Source organism: Hypanus sabinus, chromosome 15 (assembly GCF_030144855.1).
Source record: "Hypanus sabinus isolate sHypSab1 chromosome 15, sHypSab1.hap1, whole genome shotgun sequence".
Taxonomy (NCBI): Eukaryota; Metazoa; Chordata; class Chondrichthyes; order Myliobatiformes; family Dasyatidae; genus Hypanus; species Hypanus sabinus.
The window spans coordinates 75544815-75566434 of NC_082720.1; the positions used below are offsets into that span (position 1 = coordinate 75544815).

The 21620-nt window shown below is 40.6% G+C and overlaps 1 protein-coding gene across 1 annotated transcript in view; it reads left to right on the plus strand.

Moving 5' to 3' along the window:
- The window catches only part of LOC132405597 (teneurin-2-like), a 1448984-nt gene that overhangs the window by 1218246 nt on the left and 209118 nt on the right, over positions 1-21620 (plus strand). Inside the window, exon 7 of the mRNA XM_059990528.1 lies at positions 8958-9196. Within this exon, the coding sequence (XP_059846511.1) occupies positions 8958-9196 (239 nt within the window). The remainder of the gene's footprint in view (positions 1-8957; positions 9197-21620) is intronic.

Genomic DNA, 21620 nt, shown 5'->3' on the forward strand with positions numbered 1-21620 from the left:
AGACTGTGTGTGTTGCACACCTTCAGGGAACAATTTCTCACCCACAGCTTCAGCAGAGAGCAATATCTGAAATGTCTTTGCTTTATAAAAGAAATTGTGACTCAAATCTCCTGGTGTCATAAGATAAAACTACAACTTCAAAGTAGTACATCCATGCTGTTTTTTTCTCTGTGTCTGGCAAAGTGATGGTAGTTCTTTGTACTCCTAGAAAAGCTAGGAGTAGTTGGAGAGTTGGGGGATAGAATTACCAAAATTCAGCCCTCAGCTGCATCACAGGGAGAGCAAACAGCTGGGTTTGAATAGTCTGCAAGCTTGCTCACTGTACAGACAGAGAGGAGGAGGAATCACGTTATCCAGCGGGTACTGAATTTGTGGAATTCATTCCCGCAGACAGCCATGGAGGCCAAGTCATTGGGTATATTTAAAGGGGAGTTGATATGTTCTTGCTTAATAAGGTTGTCAAAGGTTACGCGAAGAAGGCAGGAGAATAGGATTAAGAGAGATAATAAATCAGACATGATGGAATGGTGGAGCAGAGTCAATGGGCTGAATGGCCCAATTCTGCTCCAATACCTTATGGTCTAATGGACAGCATATCCATCGCCTTGGATAATTTTCACTTTCACAGAAAGCAATTGCACTCCCTCAACAGGCAGTGTGCACGGCAAAATTGAATATCTGCAACCCTGCAAGATCGAGACTTCTTCATTCAGACCCCCATTTGTGCCTTCTTTATTACACCCAGCACAGCAAATCAAATGGCTCACAACTATGCAGAGAAACCTGTGCACAGCAGATCACCAGGGAAAAGTTATGCTGCCTTGGCACACTATCTTGGTGCTGAAAACATCCCCCTATTATCTCAACAGGTGGCATTGCCCTGCAGTTGAGTTAGTGTCATATTCTGAAGACATACTGTATTGCCTGCCATTGGGCCATAACAATAGTCTACCCCTTGCTATCAGTCAGCGGGCAATAAACTGAGGAGGAAGAGGAATATAAATGTAGAGAACATACAACAGGAAGGAAAGAAGGCAGTAGAAGGAAGGTGCATGTATCAGGCATTTTCCGTTCAGGCTCCATGGATCACATAATTCCAGAGTGGTCCAAATAACTTTAACCATATCTCCCTTCATAAATTGACCCACAACTTAAGCACTGATCATCACATTGTCCCATTTCTCAGAGCAAAATGTTTATGTACCTTCAATGGTTAAATTTAGTGTCAATGAATGTATAAAGTATCCAACCTGAAATCCTTACTCTTTGCAAACATCCATATAACAGAGAGAAAATAAAACAAAGAATGAATGACAGAAAAATGTTAGAACCCCAAAGCCCCCTCCCCTCCCACACACACAGAGGAAAGCATCAAGCTTATTCGCTCACTTGCTTCAGCAAAAGGCATCAGCCCCCACCATGCACCTGGCAAGCATTAGCAAACCCCCAGAGACTATGATCTAGAATTCATCAAAAATTACTGTCCACTCTAACACTTCAACATCTCAATGGGCCCTGTCTCTCATTAATGAGGGGGAGAGAGAGTGAGAGCGATCGCTCCTGCTACAGCGAGAGAGGAGGCCATCAGTTCACTGTTTCAATGTTACAATCTGCGGCGTCACTTATTTGAGCTCCCCTGACTCAAGAATCATCGAGAGAGAGAGAGAGATCAATGGCCTCCAACGGCCATGCCCGCTGTCTCGATGTTTCGATCTCCTTCAGTCAGTGACATCCGCGAGGCACAGGGCTGCACCCCAAAGGCGCACGTCTTGCAAGCCGCTTCTGGAGATCACAAGATGCAGGCCACTTGGTGAGTTCTGAAGAGCAAGAACCCACCGTCCGTGAAGAATGTAGTTTGAGCACAGTTGTAGGTCATGCGCTCCAACAGGACCACAGCCACCTTAGAAAGAAAACAAAAGACACGAGAACAAATATTTAAACTGTTTCACGGACGAACTCGAAGAAGTCGCCCAGGTCCACAAAAATCTCTGCCGCCATCTTTAGCTCCTCACACTCCTATTCGAATGATTTTATGAACTAAATCATATAACATAGAAAACTTCAATTAATCAATGATACCTGCATGTGCCTTTGCCTAAGGCAGTACCCTGTGGCTCAGTGTGAACGCTGATTGGTTGTAAATCCTCAGTCTAAAGACTTTAGCTTGACTTGGAAGTTGATTTTGAACAGCTCTGGGTCGAGATAGCCTGGCTTTAAAAACAAATTGACTTATATTTGTAATTTCAAAAAGTGCTGGGTTAAAAACAGGGAATAGGATTACCTGCACTAATTTAAGAACTGAAAGACCCATTACTCCCTCACTCAAAAGGAGCCTACCAAGTACTGGAGTCTGCAGCATCAGACCAGATCAGACATGACTTGCCTTACATTTATGCCAACAGTGTTGTACATGTTTGGACTTACTGTATTAACACATCAGGTCGCAGAAGAGCTTGAACAATTTAGTAACTGAAGCAAAATAAGCAGTAAATTCAGATTTTCTGAATAATTTCTATGATTTAATATAACTTTTATGTATTATACACAATCATTGCACCACATAATAAATTGTCTAGTACTGTAGATCTTTGTTTTCAATGAGTCCTGATCTTAAGTATCTGAAAAGTTATTGTCAACAAGAGAAAGTCTGCAGATGCTGGAAATTCAAAGCAACACACACAAAACTCTGGAGGAACTCAGCAGGTCAGGCAGCAACTATGGAAATTAATAGGTAGTCAACATTTCAGGCTGAGGCCTCTCCCCAGGACTGAGAGGGAAGGGGGATGATGCCGGAATAAAAAGGTGTGGGTGGGAAAGAAGGCCAATTGGAAGGTTATAAGTGAAGCCAGGGGGTGGGAAAGGTCAAGGGCTGGTGAAGAAGGAATCTGATGGGGTGCAAGAGTGGACCTGAGGAGAAAGAGGAAGAGGAGGGGACCCAAGTGCAAGTAATAGGCAGATGAGAAGATGTAAAAGGTCAGAGTGGGTAATAGAGGAAGGGGGTGCACGGAAATTTGTTACCGGAAGGAGAACTCAATGTTCCTGCCATCAGATTGGAGGCTCCCCAGACGGAATATAAGGTGTTGCCCCTCTGCCCTGAGGATGGCTGTGCTGACACGTCAGAATGGGAATGAGAATTGGAGTTAAAATGCGCGTCCACCAGGAAGTCCAGCTTGTAGTGGGCGGTGAGGAGGTGCTCGACAAAATGGTTCCCCAATTAATGACGAGTCTCACCAGTAGGGAGGGGTTGCATCCGAAGCACCAGACACAATCGATGGCCCCTCCAGATTTGCAGGTGAAGTCTTGCCTCACCTGGAAAGACTGCCTGGGCTCCTGAATGAAAGTGAGGGAGAAGGTGCATGGGCAGGTGTAGCACTTGGGCCACATGCAGGGTTAAGTGTTGGGAGGGAGGGGCACATGGAGAAGGGAATTGCAGAGGTGGGGGGGAGAGAGGTAAAGATATGTTTAGAACAGGAATGGGAAAGTTATTGGTTTTTGCTGAGATGCACTGTATTACATGCTCATTGTCATGTTTACAGCATATGAACTGTGGGGATGAATATTGATCAATGGTACGAACATAATTGGATGGCAGAGGAAAGTATTAAGTAAATAGAGAGTGGAACCAACTGCAGATGCCATTGAGATGGGAGAAAATGTGGAGGATTCACCCATTGTGTTTGGAGATTAATTTGGATTCCAGATGAAGAATGGACTAGAGCAGGGGTCAGCAACCTTTACCACTGAAAGAGCCACTTGGACCCGTTTCCCACAGAAAAGAAAACACTGGGAGCCGCAAAACCCGTTGGACATTTAAAATGAAATAACACTGCATACAATGTTTTGCTTTGCCTTTATGCTATGTATAAACAAACTATAATGTGTTGCATTTATGAAATTGATGAACTCCTGCAGAGAAAACGAAATTACATTTCTGCATGCAACAAAAACATTTTGAACTCTGAAAAAAAGACGTTGGGTTGAAGGTTACTTTTAAGTAAAATACTCAACGTCTATTTGAGTCCTTCTTGTATTTATGAAAAACGCCAAACGTAAATTTGCCGCCAGCAGCAAACCAAAAATAACGTCAGCCAGCTGTCAACCTGAAAAATAAAAGGACTATTTCACTGAACAATGAAAACATATGAATATATGTAAAATAATAGGCAATTAAAATATTTATCATACTTGTTCAGGTTGACTCACACCTGACAATGCAGTCGTATTCAGTAGGGATGGATCGATGCTTAGGGGAGTGACCGGGAAGGATAATGTGTTTTTTTCCTCTCTGAACTCACAGAAGCATTTCCCAAACAATGTTTGCATTGTGATGATTGCAGAATGTAAATACTCCGAATTTATCATGTCGTGACCTTGTTTGAACTCTCTCAAATTGGGGATGTGAGACAATGTGCCTTTCTGTAAATCTCTGGCAAGCAACGTCAACTTGCCAAAACATCCTCCAACATGTGCAGGGCTGTACGTCCTTACCCCGTTGAAGAGCTGTGTTCAGCGTGTTCAGGTGCGCTGTCATGTCTACCATGAAGTGTAGCTTTTCCAGCCACTCTGGCTGTTCCAGCTCAGGAAAGTTGAGCCCTTTGCTGCCCAGGAAAGTTTTCACTTCTTCCAGACACGCGACAAAGCGTTTCAGCACCTCCCCTCTGGACAGCCAGCGATAAAAACACGTTGTAGCGGTGTGCTACACGCAGTCAGTAAACTGCAATCAAAGATAGCTTTATTCGAACTAAACAGCCTTGCTTTTAAGCCTCCCTCAACCCGCCCCCCCATGGGCGCAGATGCTGCAAAAGACACGTACTCACAAACCCCCGTAGGCTATCTCCCTTAGCCTGAACGCTGGCTAATTGTGAGCCGGTTCGGATGTGTCAGGAAATGGGTCGCCACAACGTCTTATTTAGATTGTACAAGATCACCATAATCTTCAAATTTAGATTTACATTTCAAAAACTAACAAACTAACATAAAATACATTTTAATTAAATACTGACCATGTAGCAGTGTGCTACACGCAGCGCTAAAATTACGACACGGAGTCGGTAACTGCAGTCGAAGGAAAAAACTTTATTCGAAATCTTCAGCCTCACTTTTAAGCCTCCCTCAACCTGCCCCCCATGGCGCAGAGGCTCCAAAGCTCTGTGCTCGCAAACCCCCGTAGGCTATCTAATTGTGAGTTGGTTCGGATGTGCCAGGAAAAGGGTCGCCACAACCAATTATTTCCCGACGCAACAGGGAGCCGCAGCACAGACGTAAAAGAGCCACATGTGGCTCCGGAGCCGCGGGTTGCCGACCCCCAGACTAGAGCCTCAATCAAGGATCAAGTCGGGGTCTCAAGCGAGCTTTGCCTCAGAGTTAGGGTTGAGTCAGAGCGCTATATATTCGAGCCAGAGTGGAAGGTGCCAATAGATACTTGTCTCAAAAGAGTTCATAGATTACAAGATTTTTTCACACAAGGGGTCACAAATGTGTACAACTAATTTTCCTGCAAGAGCTGTTGAGTTGATAGAGAATAAAACTGGATAAATTTTAGGCTTTGGTTTGGTCATACAATACCAATAATTTACATGAGAGACAAGGCAGCAAGAAACAAGAAAATGCCATCATTGGAATGCAATCACTAGTGAATAGGGACTATGATGATCTTCTCCCTCTTATCTGATGGGTTTATAACCAATTCATTTTTGCTATTTCTTGTATTTGTATTGATTTCATATTGGAATAGTCTGTGTATAACTACTGAAAAGAGTGAGCGCTGCATGAAAAGCTTTTCTGGTATTTCCAACTATTAAAGCAGGATGTTAAGATTCTATGCCTCACAACCGAAGGGCCCACCAGCATCACAGACTTATTCCTGAGCAGCTTATAAATAAACAGGCAATATGTCTTCACTGCTGGCTGCAGTGTGGGTCAATCAATCTAGAAATATTGACTCACACTGGAATTCCCTGACATTCTGAATGTGGAAAATGGCAGAAAACCCAACACTAATCTCTGACACAAACAAAATCTGTCAGTTTCATGATTTGATTCCAGCTTTTGTTGTCACCATGTTATTGCAAGCAGCTAACTAATCCTGAATGGGTATGACAGCCATTTCAGAAAGGCAAAATATTCAAAAAGGCCCCAGTGTAGTGTAAAATTAATGTAAAGAGATATTCTCAGGAAAAGTGGCCTTTTCAAATTACATTTTTTGCTGATTAATGGAAGGAACTGTAATTCTTCACTTTGCAAGGCAATGATAGCTATTGAGTGATGAGTTTAACCCCAGTCATTGAATTTGCTGAACGTGCTCTCAATCCTAATGGCAAAGCAGTACTTAAAGTACCTGTTGCTTCTGCCTCTCTCTGTTCAGTTCATCACTGAATTCTCCAGCCCTGTGTTGGAATGAGCTGAAGGCCAGATACTATGCATTTGACTTGCTTCACCACTGGCCTTTTTAAAAGAACATGGATGCATTTTGCATTCAGTCCATCAACTTTATGGCAGAGATTCCTGTCCTAAGGAGCACAACCCCATTCATTTAAGGGTCCATCGATTCCAGCTTGAATTAATTCCCTATGTACTGAGTGCAGATAAGCAGTTTATGTGTTTTCAAGTTTTTAATTAATCTCTAGTGCTTCAAGGTGTTTGTAATTAAATTTATTTTTTGCCCTCATGTTTAATCTAAGTTTTGTTTTCTAATTAAGTTTAGTTGAATAATTTTTAAGTCCCAACCAAATACTCAAAACAAATCAAATGTCAGGGGCCAGTTGTCTATCAAGAGAGTCCGGGGTATGGGTTTCAGGAAGTACCACCTGCATTCCTATCACTACTTTTTGTCACGGCTAGCTTTGCAGAATGACTTTAAGTTAAGGAGGATCACCTCTGCCGGGGTGGGGGTACCTGGAGCAGAATACAACAGGTGCAGGGGCACAGTTATCTCAGGCAGCTACCAAATAGGTTTACTGCCACATTCAGGGATTAGAGAAAGTCATATGGTCCCTCTGGTTTGTTCTGCGATTTTTGAAATTAGAGTGGAGCATGATTTTTTTCCATGCACTAGGCAAATCAAGTCTGCAGTAGCAGTAGGAAAAAAAGTTTGTGGAATGCATTTGAGCTCATTTTCTGGATAGAGGGACAAACTATTTCAGATCCAACATTGTTCTGGGAAACAGGGTTAATTGACCTTGTAGTAAAAGAGCCTATTGAAAAGAATAGTCCTAATTTGATACAATTTGCCTCTGACTTTCAAATGGATCTGGTCACGAGGGAAATAAGGCTCTTAAATTTCTGCAAAGCAAACTACAAGGGAATGAGTTGATTAATGGAGAAATTGTAAAGTAATTTCAAGGATCCCCAAAAAGACCTTGAAAACTTTGACAGTTTCCAAACTCCATCCCCAGCTTCACTGCCTTGATAAAGATAAGGAACTATTTAAATAACGGCAACACATTTAAAGAAGCAATTCATCATTCTTAAGGTTTCTATACCCTTAAGGAATAATATCCTCTGGAGACATATGGTCCAAACATGGCTAACAAGATATGAAAATTGTGTTAGATTAAAGGAAAGGGCTTATAATTATGCCAAAAAGACAGTAGTCAGTCTAAAGATGAGAAGGATTTTGGAATTTAGCAAAGGATGACCAAAGAAAAGAGGGAGGAAGCAAGATCTGTGTTTAAGCCTCTAAGTGACATAAAACAATGGAAAAGCTTCAAAAGATATATAAAATGAAAAAAAAATCAGTGAAATTAACAATGAGTGCAACAGAGTCAGAGTGAGCTGAAATTTTAATGGTGGAATCAGGAAAGTAAAAGGGACTTTGAACAAAGGCATCGTTCCTACAGTTTCATAGATTACAGATATCCATAAACATGAAAAAATATCAAAATCAATTAATAGTTAAAGAAAAAATAATAAGCATTTTTAAAAATTATAAAAATGTGAAGACTTAAAAATAATAAATGGTGTTAATTTTAGTGAAATTATTAAAGGAATACATACCTTCCCACTTGCCTCCTGACTTCCAGGCCGAGAATCAAATCCACACTGGGGTTCTAGATCCTATGCCACGTCAAACCAGGCATATGATCTGAAAGATAATTTCCCAACATAATGCTGGGGATTCCCATCAAGACTGGATTCTGCCGTTGGAACCCAACGACAGAGTGTAGTGACAGATGCGGCACCATCTGTCACTCAGTTAGACTTAGACTTACGCACTCGACAGCGGATAAGACTTCAACTTAGTGAAGTTTAAATGGCTGAACGCTGGCGGTTCTGATCAGAACTACTGACTCCAGCCAGCAAGATTAGCCCCTTGGAGGCACTAGAGACTGCAAATTAGCCCCTTTATCAATCTCCATCATCTTTAGTTTTACAGGTTTGAGATTAATTGGCACCAGCAAGAGAATTTCTTTGCTTGAACTAGCTGTGTAAATACCTAGAAAGGAACTACGTGACATTACAAGCTCTGAGCATCATGTTGCGCTCTCTGCCCAGTGAATATGAACACTGCTTTCTTTGGTGTTTTGCCCAACAATATGCGGTAAGATCCATCATTCCCTTGATGAAGTGCAAACTCTGACATTGCAACTAAGTCTTCCTACCACTAGATAATTGACTAAAATCCTGTGATATTTTAGCTGTTCTTTGAGATAAAAATGCAGATGTGTTCATGACTACCAGTTTGATGCTAAGCACACCAAACTAATCTTGGCCCTTGGACTATAAAAATGAAAAGAAATTCTCCTTATAAGGTTGAAGTTCCCAGGCAAGCTCTTTTTGAAATGCAATTATGATGTGATAAGAGAATTTTAGGATTCCAAATGAGAAAGTGTAATCCATTAAGAACAGGCAAAATTTGGTGCCTTCTGTTCTTTTCTCATTTGCCAGACTTGAAATGCAAAAGAAGTCATGCCAGACTGTATACTTCCTTTCTGAAGATTGTTCTTTCTCTCTTCCAGGCACTTTCTTTTTAAGACCTCTTCTGGGACAACACCTCTGTTCAGCACATCTTCGCCAGGCTATCCTTTAACCTCTGGTACTGTCTACTCTCCACCTCCACGACTCTTACCCAGAAGCACCTTCTCTCGAAATGCTTTTAAACTCAAGAAGCCGTCCAAGTACTGTAGCTGGAAGTGCGCTGCGTTGTGCTCTATCGCTGCCTCGGTGGTGCTGGCTATACTTCTGGCATATTTCATTGGTGCGTATCTCCGAATTGGAACTTATACAAGTGCAGTGTTTGTTTTAAATGAATCAGTAATCAGTCCTGTTGTGAACTTTTCATTAGTTTGGTCACAGTCATAGTTTTTACTCAGACCTGGATTATGGAGGGGAGGAGTTGGAACAATGGTACTGGACGTGCTGGAGAGGACGGACAAACATAGGAGCAGGAATAGACCATATTGTTTATCGTTCATTAAGATCCCCTCTGATCTGATTGTAAGCTCAGGTCTGTATTTCCATCTCTGTCGTAATATTTCTTCCCTTTGATAATCAAGTTCCACAACAGCTTCAAGAACATTAAAAGACTTTGCTTCTACCACCTTTAAGACAATCCTGAGGATTTATGTCCCTCTGAAGAGAAAAAGAATCACCTCAATTCCATCTTAAATGGATGACATCTTATTTTTAAACAATGACCCCTCGTTCTAGATTCCTCCACCACAGGAGACATCCCCTCCACATCCACCTTGTCAAGAGAGGGAAGAGGGAAGAAAGAGTCTCCAATTTTTAGTCATTACTGAAGGAGAAAGAGCAAAACCTGGCCCCTCCCCGTAGCTTCTTGTGGATGTAGAAAGTTCCCTGCATATGATTGTATCAGGTGGCTTATTGGCTTCTTACTTAGATCAATGGTTTACAAAATGATTCAGATTCCGATTTGTTTATCGTATGTACATCGAAGTAGACTGAAATGCGCTGTTTGCATTAACAACCATCACACCCGCAAAACAACAGCAAATCAAGCCCTTTCCCCCTTACACACACACACACACATACACACACACACACACACACACACACACACACACACACACACACACACACACACACACACACACACACACACACACACACACACACACACACACACACGATCAAGTAATAAAAGAAAAAGTGGAAGAATGGGGAAGAGCAAAAACAAATAGTTTCTCCCAGGTAGTTTATCTAATTTAATACAGGCACCTGAAATCCTTGAACTGCAAATTACCTGTAAATTTTATCCTGATGGGTAATTTTATTCCTTCCTTCTGCTAGAGATTGTTGGTGAGATCAAAGCTAAAAAAGACTGTTACCTTCTAACTTGGAGTGCTGCTATTTAAATGCAGACATCAATGCCAATTACAATGCCAATTAGTTTTAAGGTATTCGACAAAGTAAGATGAATGAACGTTTTGTCCTGTGTAAAAGAATCAACTGTCTGATGCATTCATTTCTAAGCAATTACTAGTTACTTGTATTCTGCTACAGAAGCAGAAACCAAAAATGCTTTTAAAAGGCATCTGCCACAGAAAAATTTGAGACCATTCAATTAACAAATTAATTGTTAAAATGTGCCTCTAACAGCATGATTAAGAGGTTTTGTGGTTTCCTGTGGTCATAAAAAATTTATAAATAGTCATAATTAAATGATTTTGATAAACTTTGAAATCAGAAAATATATATCGTGTAAAACCGTTCAACAGCTTCTTCATTCATCATGCTCTAATTAAAAATTAGACTGGGTAATATTAATTTCAAATGCCTATCAATATTTATCAAGATAAAATAATGACCAAACAATTTTTAGGCAACATATTATTAAATTCAAAGAAACACTAATTGTGGCTTAGTTATTTGATGACTTAATAGAAGACAAAACTTAGATGAGAAATTTGACAGTGTAATAACGGAATGCTTCTAAAGCTTCTGAGATGGACAGTTGTCCTCAGATTTATTCAGATTTATCCAAAAACAACACTGCTTTTGTGAGGAATCATGTAGAAACAGTTTCCAGTATTACCACAGTCAGATCTTAGTAGCATCATTAATTGTGTTTTTGATTGGTTACTTTATTCTCCTCCTCCCCTCAATTGGTAAGTGTCTGTAATAATTTAGGCAAGAGTAAAGGGGAATGTTAAGGCTATATCCCACACCCACAACTGGAGTGCCATTCTAGTCTGGCAAAAAGCCTGGTTCTATAGAGAGATCGTTGGCAATTGCTTTTTCTCGTACATTTCATTCATGCTCAGATTTCCCATTATAGCTGTAAATACAACACTATCATGAAACTTCAACAACTATCTCTGATTAAATGTTGTTTGGTGGGGTGGGTAAAATTACAAATTACTTAAGAACCTGTTAAACCCTCCTGCCTGCCCTAAACTTGCAATAAAAAGCCATCAAATTATCACTAAAGCAGCAGGCTGCATGCAATAGTACTGTGCTGAAAGAGATACCGTACACTAGCCCATTCATAATAGAGCATGACTGGGATGAAATATAGTTCTAGTTGATTTTCAAAACCCCAGCAGAAAAAAAAAGGCTAAGTGAAAACATTATTTCCACTTTCATTTACAACTTAGCATTATCATTTTTCTCAGTTCTTGGATTAAAACAGTAACAAATGCTTTTCTCTGTTCAAAGCAATGCTCTTGAAGATAAAAGAAATGGGAAGTTCTGTGAAAGATGGTTGTGTTTGTAAACAGACGCAAAGGCAGTGGAGTTTGATGCAGAAATATTTTTGCATCAGCAGTCATGTTTGACAGCGCAGGTTTTTTTAAATCAGAAATTCAATCCATTGTGGACTCTGTTCACTGACTTGCGTTTGTATTTTCAGAGTAAACCAATGTTGGCTGTTCCATGATTGAGTCTGCCTATTGCAAAAAAAAATTCTCATTTAAAAATTACAGTTTACAGATGAATCTTTTCCAAGTATCCATTATTCTCTGCATAAATCTTCTGAGGCTCATGATCAGATTACAGCCCGTAACTCACTCACAGCCAGCTATTCATTATTCTGGATATAAAATGTCTGAACCCCTGCAGCTGGTTAGAGTATATTCTATAAATCAACAATTCTGAAGGATTAAAGGACAGGAGGGATCCAAGTTCCTGAAACAAAGATGAAGGGAACTGGTGGTGTGAATGTTGAGAGAAGCGTTTTGTACAGAATTAACATATAAAAACTAGCTGACATGAATAGAATGTGAAGAGGCCTCCACCAGACTTCAGAAATAACTTTGTCACGCTTGGAGTTTTTGATTTATGGAAAGGGCTGGCACCTAGTGTAGTAAATGCTGACTTTGTTGAAGTATTCAAAAGGGAATTTGGTCAATTACTGATTCAGCAGGAAGTGGAAAGATATGGATACAATCTGAAAAAGATGAAAAATGATCAAATCAGGTCGGGAATCCAGATGCAGCTGACATGAATTGGACGGTGTAAATGGTCATTTCTATTTCCCCAAGTTCCTATGTTCATGCGTTCTGTTACCGGACTGTTAAACTTGAGTGTTTTGACTTTACAGCACTAAACTGGTTGACAGTCAATTAGTCATGCAATGACATGACCTTGTAACTGACTCCTCTTGTTTAATGTGCTTATAGATGGAAGTAATCTTTTAAAGTTTTTCTTCAGCAAGGGATGCATATAATTGGAATTTTATCAGAGCTGCTGCACTTTTGTGCTCGCCATGCACCGCAGGATGCAAAGCATTTCATTTTTCACATGTTTTGCACAAAAACAGTGAAAAGCAAATAAATTATCAGGAACCTATTTATGGCATAGTTGTGCATAGTTAAACCACTTAATTGTCTATGAGTTGCCTGGCCATTCCAACCATTGTGTTCTTATATTTGGTATCTTGTCTGTGATGACTTACCCCATCTTAACCAAAAGCACCATAGAACACCTCGGTGTTAAGGAAGGAAAATCAAATTGTCTGGTGCAGTACAATAGGATATATCAACTGAGGACTTCTGAGTTTTCCTTTTCAAAGCTGAAGGTAATATAACTTTCCGACAAAGATTGTTTAAACTTGCATTTAAAACATGCTCTTTTGTTTGATGTTCCAGACACTGACTCAGGCATGCTGGAGTATAAATTGGGTGCAATCATAGAAGATAAAACAATATAGTGTAGTACAAGAACAGGCCCTGAGACCCACTAATGCCTGTGTGAACAATAATGCCTAATTAAACCAATTATCTTACGCCTGGACATGATCCGTATCTCCCCATTCTTTATATTAATGTGTCTATGGAAAAACCTATTAAATGTCATTATTGAATCTGCTTCCAGATACCTAAATTTGCCCTGCCCATCTCCTTTAAACTCGCCGCCCCACCTTAAACGCATGACCTCCAGCAATAGGTATTGTAATGTGATCATCACCCAAGTTTGTGGCCATTTTGAAAAGTGTTTTAATTTACCATTGAGACTATAGTCAATTTAATTTACAAATCGCCAACTACAAAATTGTCCATGAACCATGAGATAATCAGACAGCAATTTAGTATGTAATTACTTAAAAAGATAGTAGCTTTAAAAAATCTTCCTGAAAAGAGTGGTACCTTTGTCATATTTATTTCACACAGCTCTGAGTAGCTTATTACCACTAAAAAGAAACATTTATAATTACCACTGAGTAATCTGAGCTCAAGAAACTGAAAAATGATCTTTATATGTTACTTATAATCTAACCAGATTATATTGTTAATCACTTCTTTAAAAATGCATTTGGTAACTTTTTAATGCAGTGTATCATCTGTAACATAAACACAAGAGATTCTGCAGATGCTGGAAATCCAGAGTAACGCACGCAAATGCTGGAGTAACTCAGCAGGTCAGGCAGCCTCTAAGGAAAGGAATAAGGAGTCAGTAGTTCGGGTTGAGACCCTTTATCAGGACATCATCAGACTTTCCTCAAAGGCCTTTAGAAGAGTGTAGTTCACAGAAATGGTGACCACGACACACTGGAGGGAAGCCACATTTGTCAGTGAAGTTGTCTTTGGACACGTTATTCTCATGATTAGTGCAAAGGATTATTGAAATTTTACAGAACTTGTGCTTAAAATATGCCATCAAGTTGTGCTGAGAAAACTGTGGCAAGGTCTGAAAACAGCATGCCTTCCAAGAAGGAAGAGAGGAAGTTTGCTGGGGTAGGGGGAAGTGGGGAGTCAAGAAGTAAACTAAAACACGTCTATGCTGCCTTCCATCCTCAAATAATATTCCAGATGAGTGTTGGTTTGGGAGGTAGTCAACTAGACAATTGGTGAAAAGTTGAGTAGATGGTGGAAGCATGGACAGGAGAGTACTGCCTCTCTCACTTTCCACCTCCGATGTGTGCGCCACCCTGAGCAGGGTGAATATACGGAAGGAATCTAGTCCAGATGGAGTACCTGGCCGTTTGCTCAGAGTCTGTGCAGAGCAGTTGGCTGGTGTCTTCACGGACATTTTCAATCTGTCCCTGGCCCGGGCAGTTGTCCCCACAAGCTTCACGATCGCCACCATTCTGTCAGTGCTGAAGCATTCCACTGCCACGGGCCTGAATGACTTCCGCCCAGTTGCACTCACCCCCATCATTGCAAAGTGCTTTGAGAGACTGGTTCTATCCCATCTGAAATCCTGTCTGCCCACTACACTGGACCCCCATCAACTTGCCTATTGCACCAACAGGTCAACGGAGGACACCATCTCCACGGCACTTCACTCTGCCCCGACCCACCTGGACAGCCCCAACTCTTCATCAGAATGCTGTTCATTGACTTTAGTTCAGTGTTCAATACTGTGACCCCCTCCAAGCTGATCGCCAAACTTCGCCAGCTTGCTACCGGCTCATCCCTCTGCAATTGGACCTTGGACTTTCTGACAAACGGACCCCAATCTGTTAAGTTAGACAATCTCTCCTCCTCCATTCTCACCCTGAATACCGGCGTGCCTCAAGGCTGTGAGCCGAGCCCTCTTCTGTACTCCCTTTTCACCATGTTCCTGTACATGGTTTTAACTCCATAATCAAGTTTGCAGATGACACCACGGAGGTTGGCCTGATCAGAGGGGTTGATGAGATGGCCTACAGGGACAAGGTCCAGCACCTGGCCGCATGATGTGCCGACAACAACCTGGCCCTTAACACCCAGAAGACCAAGGAGATCATTGTGGACTTGAGGAATGCTAGGAGCCACATTTATGTCCCCATCTGCATGAATGGAGCTGTAGTGGAGTGTGTATCAAGCTTCAAGTTCCTTGGTGTCCACATTTCTGATGATTTCGCCTGATCCCTGAACTCCTCCATCCTGATCAAAACGGCACAATAATGCCTTTATTTCCTGCGGAGCATCAAGAAAGCTCACCTCTGTCCCAGGATACTGACGGACTTTTACCGCTGTACTATTGAGAGCATACTCACCAACTGCATTTCAATGTGGTAAGGCAATTGTCCCATATCGGACCACAAAGCACTCCAGCAGGTGGTGAAAACTGCCCAGCAGATTATCGGCACCCAATTGCCCACCGTTGAGAACATTTATCATAAACGCTGCCTGGGCAGGGCGAAAAGCATTATGAAGGATGCATCTCTCCCTAACCATGGACTGTTTACTCTCCTCCCATCCGGTAGGTGCTACAGGAGCCTCCACTCCCACACCAGCAGGCATAGGAAGAGCTTCTTCCCTGAGGCCGTGACCCTGCTGAACCACATCTGACAACGCTAAGCAGTATTGCACCCATATTGTACTGCCTCAGTACTTTTATATTTGTGTGCTGTAGCACTTACTCTTTATTTGCAGTTATTTTGTAAAACTGCAACACTATTCTTTGCATTTCTGGTTAGATGCTAATTGCATTTCATTGGCTTTGTATCTGTACTCCGCACAATGACAATAAAGTTGAATCTAATCTAATCTAATGAGCTGGAAATTGAGTAGATAATCTGATAGGCAAATGATAATAATTGGCTTTAAAGGATTAAAACTTGCACATGTGCGAGCAGGTGTTCTCAGGCAGTTGCTAAACTTGGCTGTAGGAGCATATTCTGTGGAAGTTGAGGAATGTCTGAAAGTAAAGGGATTGAAAAGTGAACAAGACATAACTCACAAAGCAATCATTGGAATTAGTTTCACAGCATTGTGAAAGTCAATCCCCAAAGTGAATCCTTGTACTGATTACAATAGGATCCATGGGTATTACTCTTTCCAACTTGTTTTATTAGGATATCTGTAAACTGGCTTTTGTTCTCAGTGCCTGAGCTCATTTCTTCCCTGCTCTGAATTTACACCAACCACCATAGAAAAGCATTTAATTTTCAATCTTTGTTCTTCTAACACCTCATATATGTCTTATTTTAGTGGAAACGTTTGTGGACTTACTGTGAGTTGATGAACAGCTGTACTAAAAAAGGGTGAAAGAAATAACAAAAAAAGTTCACCAGCTCTTTCTGGGAGACATTTAATGCAATGGTTTCTGGACCGTTAGGTTTTCTTTTCCCACATCAACTTTTCCACCCCTCAAGGCGAGTACAAATGATTGGTAGCAGTCAGAAACCATAGCTTTCAGGTGAGTCCTAAAATGATTTGTGTACATATGGACTTTTGAATTAGAAGCAAGATAAGGATGCTTGGCCCTGATCTTATTAAATGCCAGCATCTGTTGATTATGACCTTAAGTTCTCTGTCCTGTTGACCTGTGGAATCTTCAACCACTTATTTATCTACCTTTGCTTTAAAGTACTATAGGGTTATAAAAAAAACGCTTCACTCTATCTTAAATTTTCTTCGCCCTAGGCAGTAAATCTCATCAACCATTCTAATTAGCCCCGCAACCCCCTATGTTACCTCCGCCATGGCACTACACTGTAAACACTTTTTGTAACACTGTTTATATTGTAAAGATATGCTGGTATTTATGCATATTTTATTCTATATCCATACTTGTAACTTCTAACCTTATATTTTTATACAATTCTTTGCTATTTATAATGGTTGAATGTTGTTTTTTGTTGCATGTTGCACCCTGACCAATGCACCACAGCAAATTCCTTATACATTTATATTAACATGGCAAATAAAGTTGTTTCTTGGTCCTTGATCCTTGATTTTCAGTATTCAGAGGTTCCGCTTTTTGTGAAAGAGAGTTGCAAAAACTCACATATATCTCAGCTCTTTTCTCAAATAAGCAACTTATTTTAGCTCCCAGTTCTAGATTCACCTACAAGGGGAAACAAACCCTGCCCAATCAACACCCTGTCGATCCAGTCCTGCTCTCTTGACTGAGGTCCCAAGTTTTTGTCATTAACTTGAAGAAGTAACTGAAACCAGGTTTAAGGGTAGGTTAGAATATTTAGCTGTTTAACTTTAAATAATTTTCATCCCTAAATATTGCCTTTCTTTAAAAAAGAATACTAGCTGAAGGATGTGTTCCACAAAAACAGCAAGATACAGAGTAAATATTGCTGTAAGGAAGTCTGGTTGGATTAAGTTGGAAGCAGCAAGATCTCAGGTGAGTTTAGGCCAAATCCACAACTAGAGATATTAATCACATTGCATTGCTGACTCTAACAAAATCTACTTACAACATCCATTTAAAAATGTAATTCATAAATAAATTGATGCTTCATATCAATTTAAGTATGTCAGGCTGTAAAGAAACAGCTTCCAAACTGCACAAAGCGTGCACATGCTGTATGAATAAATGTAGGAAATACTCCTTTTCTTTCCCTGCTGGAAGCAGCTGGGAGTGCAGGGTGGTTCCCACAGCAACAGTTAATGGTGAAGACATGCAGCTCATTATGAGAATACACTACAAAGAATGACGGTCAGCACAGAGGTGACTTAAAAATGATCGTGGAAAATTAAAACCTAATTGTCCTTGTGATGGGATACTTTTAAAATGACTATGGCAATGCCCTGTAATACAGGACATAACATCAATCTGTTTAAAGATTAGAGAAGGTAATTTGGTGGCATTAAAAGTGAATTATTTTAGTCTGAGTTTAAATAAATGTAATTTGTAGTTGCTTAATGCAGTTTCAGTTTTGAAGGATCCCTTTCATCGTACAGGAGAAGTGGCATTAATGCAAGGTATTAATTTTCCTTGAGAAAATGGTGGTGAGCTGCCATCTTGAACCATAACATATGATATGGGGAAGATAATCTCACTTTTCTGTTAGGGATAAATTCTATCATTTTGACTCAGTGATATATTTTCAGGTCAAGATGGATAATGACTTGCAGGAAAATCGCTATGGAATGGTATTCTCAATGCATATACTATACTTGTATTTCTTCCTTGTAGAATTTATAACCATAGCCATCATTGTTTGAGCTGGGTATAATTCAGTTCTAGGATGAGTTGTAATCCTGGTTCACATTGATTGCAATTTTAAAAGGGCTTCTTGATTCCACGCTTAGTCAAATGCTATTGAGAGGTATAAGCTATTATTCTCACCACACTTCCGAAATTCAGCTCTGTTGTGCACGTCCACTCTAATCTGGGCTCCATCTGAATGGAGCCCAGCCACCCTGAGACATTAGAATAGGAAGAATTTAACTGTTTCACTGACAAGCTGGGAGAGGTCACCGTCCGGTGCCATCCTTAGCTCTACTAAAGTTCAAAGCTAAAGAAAGGTTTCTAGTCGGAGTCGTAAGAGGAGGTTGAGATGAATCATCCCCTTGATGATAATTACAAGAGTTACAGGCTCCTGTTCTCTCGCAGTATATTCTGCTGGGAATGGAAAGGTGCATGCAGTCACCGCCTTCCATTAATTGTTGAACTGTTCATGACTGGTTTTGCAGAATTTCGGAGGTTTGATTTGATCCGTTGCTTGTGGCTTTGGAGCGCATAGTCTACAGTGTTTTGCTTCCATTGGTCAGCATGCATTTCAAACCATTTCATAGCTTCAGCTCCATAGCATTTTTGTATGCTCCTCAACAGTGATTCAAGCTGCCATGGTTACTGTGGGCTAATTTAATTATAATAGAAGAGGGATGTTCCATGCAACATAATAGAGTGTATCTTCAGAATAAAGGTGGACCTGTAATGTACATGCAGAATGTTTGCTTCAATGAATTGTGTCAAAAGTCTACATCATCCTTACCAATATATGTCCTCAGACTCATCTGTGATACACTATGTCTTTTGAGCGTAGTTAAAAGTTTTTTTTTCTTCCCCCTGAAGTTTGTTCTACTGCAGGCTCAGTCTAGCAATCACGTCCTTCTGGCATTCAAACAACTGGACTGGTATTATTGATCCATTCTGAATGGTGGACACTAAGTTCTCCACCCAGTATACAATTAGGCCCTTTGTTCTCCTGAGTCCCTGTACGCCAGTGCATTGCCAACAAGGGCGGTTTTGGTTTTTTTCCCCTGAGAAAACAGAGCGCCACAGAACAGTCTGGGACATTAGCTGATAAGATAAGATACAGCATGGCAAGTTAGTGCTTGACTCATCTGTCTGTCTCAATGAAACTTCCCTTTCTCCATCTCCTTCTGTATAAACCCTTTAAACCTGCTTCTCTAGTTTGCTCGCCCAATCTGCCACACATCCTCGGATATTAGTGAGGATGACTTTGAAGGACTGTCTATGCCATTTTCTTTTGCCAGCTGTCCATTCTGCAGTATTTTTGTTCCAACAGTTCTATATCATTCAATAACGTTTCCAGCCCATAGATGCATTCATATATTGCATGGAATCTGGAGTCTACTGAACATGGATAGGACAACTATTTTCCTTCTCTGGGGACATTTGTAACCATTTAGGTTTCCAAAGTTACCCTGCAGTTTCATTATCAGCATTACTGAATCTAGATTTGTTCATTGCAGCTTTATTTAATATTTAAACTTTTAATTCCTCAAGTACTGTGGTTGGATTTCAACACCTATCCCAGATTCCCACTCGACTAATGAGACTTATAGAAAGATGTTGTTTGTTCCTGCCTGGCATTGCTATCTGCCAATCCTCCAACAGTACCCTTGGGTCAGCTGCAAGGTCATCAGTGAGGGTCCACCGTTCGTTGATGTTTCGCTCCCTTAGCCCTAGTACATCTTCTGGCGGGATATCTCTCTGCCTCCTCCTGCAGCTTCCAATGGGATTAGTCACTCCTAATTTCTGTTCTTCCTCCTCAGTCACAACCAAAAGCTACCCTCTTCTGCCTCTTCTGAGTCTCGCTCCAATCACTGCCATATCATGGAGTAACCTCATCATCGATGCGCCAATGAAGCCCCAGCATCCTACCTCCACAGGGTAGACTATTGTCCTCCAGCCAGCTTCCTCACACTCAGCTGCCAGGTCTGAGAACTTCAGCCTCCACTCCTTCCTCCCGTGGGATAATTAACTCAATGAGGAGGACTGTCTTGGTGGACAGTAATGACATGATAATGGTACTTTTTTCCACAGGAATCTTCTGTGAAAGCCCTAACAAATGTGCAAAAACTCTATTCCTTGCCTCTTTCATATTCCCTTCTTTCTTTACTTGCCATTATGAAAGGTTTTTCAGGTGTTTCATCCATAAATTCTGGAACTATTCCTCCTCTTCCTTTCTAACCTTTACATCTGACCAAACCTTTACTCAGTTTTCCAAAAGGTTGATTTTTGGACAAATACAATCCAGTGAACCACCTTGAGACTCTTTAATGTGGTGAAGGGACTAAGTAAATTGAAATTATAGGGATGCTTGGGCCCTGGTCTGTCCTATTCCTTTCTCCCTTTATACTTCAGAGTGTTCTGTAAATAGGCCAACATTATTTTTTTCTGCTGTTTATTTTCAATTTTCAGAGTAAACATTAGCATAGAAGCTTCTGTTCAAACATTAAATATGCAATATAATCACAAACATGATTTACTGATTCACTGATTGAAATCAGAGCATCAGGAAAGATAGATTTAAAGATAGATTAGCTTTATATGTCATATGTACCAAGTAAACATGTAGTTTGTAAATATGTTCCTCACTTGATGGAGCCATGAGGAGAATGGTTATTTCTCCTGACCTAACAAGGAATATTTAGGTTCTTCTCGGGATTTGCCTTGGCATCTCCCTGCTCCATTCTCTTTCATGGAACTTTATGCTTTAGGGAATAAACTACCAGAATGGATGACACCCATTAAAGAATCAATGGAATTAAAATTGAAATTTGCTTCCAATTTTCTAGGCGGTGAAGGTCAAAATTACCCTTGAAATTATATACGTATCTGTCTATTATATAGCCAAACAAAATTAGATCCATATCAGGACGCATCATGTTGTATTTTAAAATTGGCCTGTAAGTAACTGGCAGCTCCCAAATATGGATCTAATATTTTTCCCAGGGCTGAAATGGCTAGCACGAGAGGGCACAGTTTTAAGGTACTTGGAAGTAGGTACAGAGGAGAAGTCACGGATAAGTTTTTTACGCAGAGAGTGGTGAGTGCATGGAATGGGCTGCCAGCGACGGTGGTGGAGGCGGATATGATAGGTCTTTTAAGATATTCCTGGACAGGTACAAGAAGCTCAGAAAAATAGAGGGCTATGGGTATCCCTAGGTAATTCCAAGGTAAGGACATGTTTGGCACAGCTTTGTGGGCCAAATGGCCTGTATTGTGATGTAGGTTTTCTATGCTTCTATATTGTGTTTACTTTTTTTTTACCAATACACAAAGAACAGGGATGTTCC